The following is an 8,529-nucleotide window of genomic DNA, read 5'->3' on the forward strand; positions in this document are numbered from 1 at the left end:
AACACTTGACCAGATAACCAGTCAATCAGCTCCTCCATCAGACAAGAATCTTTCCCATGTTTCATAAGCAATCATTTTAGTTTATATCTAACGAGAGGACGGTATGTAATAAAGAACAGGGCGGTATAAATAACGAGAATCAGATACATGAGGGACGGTGCTGTACATAACAAGAGAGGGCACTGTGTAATAAGGGACGGCAGTATACATAATGAGAGGAAACAGTATTATAGATGTTTATGTATGTACATTATGAAAGTATATATGTATCTGTCATATAGTCTAATCTCTAGGTTGCCATAAAAGGAGGGTCCCAAACACATTTCTTGCACAGGGGCCCCCCAAGCTGTCAGTGTCCGCCCCTGAATTGAAGCCATCTTAATGATTTGTAGTGCTGATGGGTTCTCTAGAAGCCGTGTTGAGCAGGTCTACTATAAGGGAATTGACTTGCGTGACAGCTGCCATTTTTGTGTTTTCTTCACTTATAGCGATTTCTTCTCTTCCTGAGCCTCTGAAGCCCCAGCTTGCTGCCCCTCTCCAGCCTAGCCCTACTTCTCAGCCACCCTGCCAAAAACTGCCAGAGCCTCTGTTACCCACAGCGTTGCATCCTACTTCCCAGACTCCCCCAGCACAAAGCCTAGACCCTCCTCCGCAACCACCGCCTCGTAGCCGCTCCGCCCAGAACCTGCCTTCAGAGGAAGCACCTTCTCAAGAGGTAGGTCACCTGCTCACCATCACATGGCTAATGCTTTTCTGTCATCACTTGTATTCTCTGTTATCAGCCTCTATACCTTTAGGCGGAGGAAGCCCATGTGTATGAACTGAAGAGACATATCTTCTCTATTTTTCATGACTTATCATATACATTGTATTCTGGGGTTGTGTAGGATCAGACAGCGCCTCTCGTATTCTAAGGTTGTGTGTGGTATTGCAGCTTTGCTCCATTCACCACAATAGGGCTGAGCTGCAATACCAGACGTAATCTGTGGAGAGGAAGAAAGTAGCCATGTTGTTCTTATTCTAGACGACCCCTTTTAATTTATTAATTTATCCATTTTAAGAGATGGGACTGGAACTGTACACGGGACAAACACTTATAACGTGCCAGTCATGATACAGAAGTGTAGGAAACGATCAAAAAAACAACCTAGTATTCCAGTTTCAGAGAATCCCTGTCTCCTGGTACAAAATACATTAAAAAAGTGTTTTACCCTCCCCGGGTCCAGTGCTGAGCCTCCGATGCTGCTCCCCATGTCCACAGGTAGTTTTTAGTATTGTACCTCGGCCATTCACTTTGAGACGACAATAGGAGCCGTATAAGAAAACATGGCTGAGAATACAGAGACTTTTGACAACCAATTCAGTCTGGTTGCTTATGATGAACGCTGTTAGGCAATTTTTCCAATATGATTGTTAGGCGGGACATCACTATCCACCATTGTTGAGGGTCAAAATTAGCTGTGGCTAGGGAGCCTGCCATAGAGATGTGAGCTGCTTTTAGCATCTAAATGAATAAAATAAGCTACTGCAATGCCCTGGACATAGGGTAAGAGAGATGGCAAATACGAAGAACTATACTACATTTCTAATTGGAGGTACTTACTAATATGTATTATTATTATTATTATTATTATTATAATTATTATTATTATTACTACATATTGAGATAGGATCTTGGAGATGGGAATACCCCTTTAAGTATCTTTTGTCACGATACATACCGTTTTATGTATGGAGCTTCTCTCCATGGTCTAAACCTGCAGTGATATTCCTTCCAACCTTTCTTCTACTTCTCGCTAAAGTACAGTTCAGCTGCAGGATCAGACTACACAGTGTTTGTTTGTAGTCTGTTACCATGGAGACATATAGATCTGAAGTAGAGCTGCAGAGATAAAACGGTAGGAAGTTTTGTTTTGTTTTTTTTATCTAGAATTTTTAGTGCTCCTTCAGTGTGACTTTAGATGCATTAGAGCAGCGTATAAAGCGGTTGCCTCGTCGGACCTAGACGGGTTTAAGGTTTTTTGGGAATTTCGGATCTGCATGTTGAGCTTATTACGCTGTGTATATCTGTATCTCTCTCTCTCTTCTCATCTTTTTTTCTTTAATATCTGTTTTTTTTATCACTAGCAGGAGCAACCGTCAGGGTAACAGGTACCTCAGTAATTTCACCCTACTTCCCATATTCCACCCCTAGCTTCATACGTCTCTCATGTGATAATCCGGATAACCGTCATTACCTCGGCAGTTTGCCGTCATGATAAAGAAAGGACAATCTATTACTTCTCGGTAATCTCTAAATTCTCCTCCTAAGATCTGAGCGCTTTTCTTGGCAGCGAGATCTGTTGTCAGTTTGTGCCAGGATCGATGCCCTGCCGTCAGCGCGGATGGTGGACCCGTGCTCGAGGGGCAATGTGTGAATGAGCCCTTATACTAGGTCTGTGCTATGCAGCTTCAGACTCCTACCCGTGCTCTAATGGCCCCTAAAGGGCTTTCCTGCTTAAAAACAAATTAACTTTAAACGTGCTTAAAAGGATTGTCCACTATTTGGGAACATTTTGTTTTTATTTCAATGCATGTAGTGGGGTTAAAAATCATAAATTTTAAGTTAAACCAAAAAAGGCAAGATCTACAGGTTATGTCTATAAAATGGTGTCTTAATCTGAAGAGATCAGCCTGAGTCCTGACAGATCTACTTTGTCTCGGACGCAGGAGGCCATCAGCGCTGTGTATGAAGGGGCCTAGCTATAGAGCCGCACCAGTCAACCCCCTAAGCACACAGTGCTGGTCATGGGCCAATACAGAAAATGTTCTCCTGCGTCAGCCCGATCAGAATAGATCAATACAAGTCTATCTTTTTAAATTAAGCATATAAAGCGGATATAGAAACTCTACATACCCCTGTTAAAATGTCAGGTTTTTGTCATGTAGAAAAAAAACTCCTACTCAGAAGAATCATTTCTGGACTTTTTCCACCTTGTAGCCCATAATCTAAAAAAATCTATTAAAAAAAACAAAACTGAAATCTTAGCAGGTGGAAAAGGAAATATAAAGAACTATCAGTATGGCACATCAAGAATTGGTGATCTTTGCCCACTCTTGCAGATAGTAGCCCCACAACTGTCATGATTGATAGGGCATCTCCCGTATACAGCACCCTCTTCAGATCACCCACAGATTCAGTTGGATTTAGGTCTGGGCCATTTGGGAGGGTCGTTGTGCTGAAAGGTGAAATTCCTTTTCATCTTCAGCTTTTTATCAGAGGTCTGAAGGTTTTGTTGCAAAATTTGGAACTGTTCATAATTTCCGCAACCTTGACTGACTAAGCCCCAGTTCCTGCTGCTGAAAAACGGCCCCAAAGCATAATGTTTCCTCCACCCTGCTTCCACGTGGGTATGGTGTTCCTTTAGTGATTTGAACCGAACATACTTTTTGGAATATGGGTGAGAAGTACAAACATAATCTCCATGCCTCCACCATTCTTCACTGTGGGTGTGGGGTTTTTCTTTCTGATTTTGACTTTTACAGCAGGATATTGGCTGGAAAAATGCTGCATAAAATACTTTGCTTTGTGTGCCTTATATACTACATTCTTTCATTTAATTGGATGAAAAAAACACTGCAAAAATGCTAAAATAATTATATGCTGCAGATAAAAAAAATAAAATTATTCAATTTGCTGGTATTCGAACGCTGAGTTTTTCCCCCAGCGAAAACGCAATGTGTGCAACAACACTTAATAGTTAGGATGATAGATGTGCACTTATTTAGCCTAAAACCCCTAAGTTTTCTATGGTAGACATAAACATTACATCTCCTGTGTACATTTCACTGGTGTCATTCTTTGTGATTTTACATGTATCGATGTCACTGGTAGTATTTTATCTCAGTCGTATCCTCATCCATGTACCGTCCCCATCTACAGCCTCAGCCTCTGAACCAGCTGGCGTAGCTCGTCTATCTAAACGGACATCTCCTTGACGAATAGATTGCTAGTGTAAAAGCCAAGAGAAGTCCTGCACTCTTTATCATGACTTGTTGCCTGCTCTACCATATTAACTCTTACAGCTGCAGAAATCAGTACTTGACTAATAAACAGCGGGTGATCGCCAGCTTTGTCATCTCATATCCATGAATGAGCAAAAATTGGACATTATGCAGTCATCAAGTTCCAATATTGATGTGGTTCTGTGTTTTACTTTTATCTAATTGTTCCCAAAATGAAAAGTCGCCCCTCTCCGAAGGATCAGAGATGTCTTGCTGATCTGATTACTCGGATCACCAGGAAACTTTGCACACCCATGTTGGATGTCGTGCAGGTGTGCATGCTCTGCATTCATTGTAAATGGGACTGCATTTAGAACTGTTCATGATTAACTCCACCTTGGCTAAAGCCCCAGTTGCAGCTACCAAAAAAAGGCCCCAAAGCACAATGCTGCCTCCACCATTCTTCACTGTGGGTGTGGTGTTTTTCAGCTGTAAAAAAATAGTGGCAGTAAAAACGCTGCATAAAATACTCATATTTTTGTGTGCCCTTTTACTTCAGTTTTTTCCTATTTATCTGATTGGATGGAAAAAAAAACTGAAAAAATTGGCATGCTGCAGATTTAAAAAAAATAAAAATAAAAGGTTTGAAGGTTCAAGTTTGCAAAGAAAAAATAAGCAGCGTGTGGATGAGATTTCAGATTTATTATTCACTTTGCTGATACTGTGAAACACTAAGGGACTGCTGGTGACGAGGAGCACTATATTCTGCTTTTTTCGACAGTCTCTTTAACAATTATATTGAAATGGAGGCCGAGCAATGTGCACATGAACTCCATTCAACACTGGGCTCTGCAGAGCACAAGGACTAGATCCACTATCTCGTGTTCGCTGGAGTGCTCAGCAGTTTTACATTTAGTGTGATCAGTCAGTTATACCCTATCCCATAGATGGAGGATAACTTGTGATCTTGGGGACACCTATTTAAAGGGGATGTCCACTACTTTTTATTAGTTTAGAAATTGAACCAAGATGGTTCTTGAATTTAAAAAAATAAATAAAAATGCTCTCCTATCAGACCGCCACCGATCCTCCTTACTGCTTCTGGAGTCCCAGGCCAGTCTCTTGGCTAGCAGAAGACTGGGAGGTGAAGCACACAGCAGTACCAAGGAGCAGAGGAGTCCGGTAGATAAATGTTTTTTTTTTTTCTTTATTTTAGGACCACAATTGGTCCGCTTGTAATCTAATATAATGTAGTGGTCACCCCATTTAAGACTTTAATTCAGTTACACATTCAATATGGGACTGACTAGGAGATTTTCTTCCTTTTGATGTCGTCTGGATCAACATGACATAAATGGAGACCTATACCTGAAGTAATTTGCATATCATACACCAGCTTGCTAATTAGAAAAGCCAAAGCCTGTGATTACAGCAGCATCAGCGCTGATTGATGCAGTGTGTCAGTGTGTGCAGCAGAGCGGAAGCAGTGACCGTGTAAAAGCAGACGTAATATCCTGACAATTCCTCATTTGACATGTCTGCTTTACTGTGTAGTCTGGGACTTAGTCAGCAGAGTGCAGGCAGGTTAATAACTGCTGTAGTGTTACACTGTTAAAGGCCTTGACAAGGAAGGCTTGCGATACTATGTAAGGGTTTTTACTGTGCAGGTCTCCGGCAGCTCACATTCTGTAGATAGAATGGGCAGCGGGCCTATGGTGATGTCCAACTGGACTTTGTATCTGCTCATTCACAAAATTATATGGTGTGAGTCACTAGGAAAAAAGGATTTCTGCAAGAATCTCCAAATTGGTCACATTCATAGATCTAGTTACTTTGTGTCCCATATCCTTTACAAACCCAATCCTGTTCCTATTCTTTGGTTATGTTCATGGGGTGGACCTCAACCCTCCCTCCGCCCGGTAGTTTTAGTAAGAAATGATCCCATACAACATCGGCGCCGTACATGTTTTGTATCATTGTCTATGGGCGTGACCTTAAGATTTAGATGAAAGGAAGCAAGAAAGCTGCAGAGGTTAGTGACCCTTTTATTTTCTATGGGAAAAGTCACTTCTCGTCTTTGCCTTTTTGACTATCAGACCACCCAAAGCTTTTTGGATTCTCATCCCAGTTCTTGCATGAATATTGCATGAGGTAGTGGAAGAACGTCAAAAACAAAGACATTTCATGTGGGTTGGTAGATCTTTTCATTTCTGTAGCCAGTGAATGGTGGCATCTTGGCATATAGGATGTTTTTTATTTATTTTTTTGGATGTCTGTTTTCCACCTAGCTCATTTCAGTGTTGGATATAGATGACTTATTACGTGTATATTTCATCTCTTCTTCAGTTTTCTCTAATCTCCACGCTTTTTGTTATTCTTTCTTACAGAACCGATCTAATCAAGTCGGTGGCTTTAAAAGTCACTTTAACAATGTTCCATTTGTGGACTTGGCATTCGAACAACCTCCCATTTCAAAGCTGACAGTGCCCGTTCACATATCGCCACCATCAGTTTCACCATCGTTAATCCCAAAGGAGACAATACTGTTGCCTTCATCGGCAAATCATCTTCCTCTCCTGAATAATATGAATTGCATGCTTGCTGCTCCCCCTCCGATCCCGACCCGCTGTGGGTCTGGGGACAGTCTGAGAATATCGCCCAACCCATTTCTCAATAGCACCAACACCTCGCACACGGCAAACCCATTCACTGAAAGGTCAGCAGAACCTGCAAATCCATTTACCACCCAGACCACCGCTGCAGAGTTTTTGCAGACCGATATATTTGACCAGACTCATTCTGTTAGCCAACCCGAGTTGCTTCAAAGCAAGCCAATGTTTACAGTGGGTCCAGCAGAAAAAAGTCTCTCCTTGCCTCACAACTTTTCCACGATGCCAGGCCCAAATCCTAAAGGTTGGGTAACGTTTGAAGACCCCAACTTAATTTCAAACAGGTCACTGCCCAGCAATGGAGTGGAACTTGATGGACTCTCCTTACTAAACCTTTCCCAGAAGTCTGGATTCGACAGCAACTGGAACACTCTCCCTGCGGGATCTTCACTTACTATGTCTTTAAGAAAGCCGCCACCCCCTCCGCGCATCCCGTCAAGGACAAAAGCCAAACCGCCCGCTACCAAAATGTCTGCAAACTTCTCTCAAAGTTTTGATTTTGCTGACCGATAACCGAAATGTTACTACTGACTTTCTCTGGTGTGCAATATGATGACCTAGGTGATCGAAGAATTACGTGGCTACCTAATGTAAACTCGCCCCAAACCACTATTTAATATCTTATGTTTTCTGTTTATCTGGACGACATTTCAAATGTGACTTTATTTTTTTATTTTTTTTGTTGTTGTAAATTTGCATGCTTCCGTATAAAGCCATTCAAATGGAAGCTATCTGGATAGGACACCTTTAGATTGGCTTACTTCTTTGACACCCTATCAAAGAGGGTGCAAGTCCCGAAAATGCCATTTTGGAGGTCATCCAATTTTTAAAATGCTGCCTCTGAGAGTGTTGAGAGCAGAAAATAGTGAGCAGCATATTCTCCAGATACTGTTTAGTCCATTTGAAAACGCTTTTAAGGGTACCTTTGTGTTATTGGGGGATTGTCTGGTTACAGGGTCCCTTACTGTTTATTTTGGGGTTTTTTTAGTATGAAACTATTATTGTATGCTTTAGGCTGGTTTCACACTTGCGTTTTTTTTCGCGGGATTTTAGCGCTAAAAAACGCATGCGTTTTTTTTCCCTATACTTTGCATGGGATGCGCTTATGTGCGCATACACATGCGTTTGTATGCGTTTTTCCGTGCATGCTTTTTTTGCGGTATGCGCTCGGGCGCACAAAATGCATCCTGTTGCATTTTTTGGGCGTCCGACTTGCCTCAAAATAACGCATGCGCGCTCAATGCTTTTTTTACAGCAAGACACCCATTATAAGTCTATGGGTGCGCATATGTGCGCATTGGCATGCTTATGTATGCGTTTTTTTGCGCATGCGTTTTTTTTTTACCATTAGTTGGACAATGGAATTTAGGGGTTTGGGTTAGAGTTAGGGTTAGTTAAGGGGGTTTAGGGCTAGGGTTAGGGTTAGCTAGGGTTTAGAGTCAGGGTTAGGGTTAGGGTTAGTATGGTTTGGTTAAGGGTTAGGGTTAGGGTCAGGGTTAGGGTTAGGGTTAGTATGGTTTGGTTAAGGGTTAGGGTTAGGGTCAGGGTTAGGGTCAGGGTTAGGGTCAGGGTTAGGGTTAGTATGGTTTGGTTAAGGGTTAGGGTTAGGGTCAGGGTTAGGGTTAGGGTTAGGGTTAGGGTCAGGGTTAGGGTTAGGGTCAGGGTTAGGGTTAGGGTTAGGGTCAGGGTTAGGGTCAGGGTCAGGGTTAGGGTTAGGGTCAGGGTTAGGGTTAGGGTTAGGGTTAGGGTCAGGGTTAGGGTTAGGGTTAGGGTCAGGGTTAGGGTTAGGGTTAGGGTTAGTAAAGTCATGGTTTGGGTTAGTGTGAGGGGCCACCTAATGTTGGAAAAAACCGCAAACGCGGTAAAAACGCACTAA

At 42.2% G+C, this 8,529-nt stretch overlaps 1 protein-coding gene across 1 annotated transcript; it reads left to right on the forward strand.

Annotated features, from left to right (window-relative positions):
* The first annotated feature begins 518 nt into the window (after positions 1–518).
* Positions 519–7,554, forward strand: LOC141097405 (synaptojanin-1-like). Its single transcript, XM_073584547.1, has 2 exons — positions 519–715; positions 6,372–7,554. The coding sequence occupies exon 2, from the start codon at positions 6,570–6,572 to the stop codon at positions 7,164–7,166; it is 597 nt and encodes a 198-aa protein (XP_073440648.1). The 5' UTR covers positions 519–715; positions 6,372–6,569; the 3' UTR covers positions 7,167–7,554.
* The last annotated feature ends 975 nt before the right edge of the window (positions 7,555–8,529 follow it).

This window comes from Dendrobates tinctorius, unplaced genomic scaffold (genome assembly GCF_039654945.1).
Source record: "Dendrobates tinctorius isolate UK_male_01 unplaced genomic scaffold, ASM3965494v1 ptg000084l, whole genome shotgun sequence".
Lineage (NCBI taxonomy): Eukaryota > Metazoa > Chordata > Amphibia > Anura > Dendrobatidae > Dendrobates > Dendrobates tinctorius.

Excerpts from the sequence above, each read along its gene's own strand:
- LOC141097405 (XM_073584547.1), top strand. The coding sequence starts at position 6,570 with ATGAATTGCATGCTTGCTGCTCCCCCTCCGATCCCGACCCGCTGTGGG.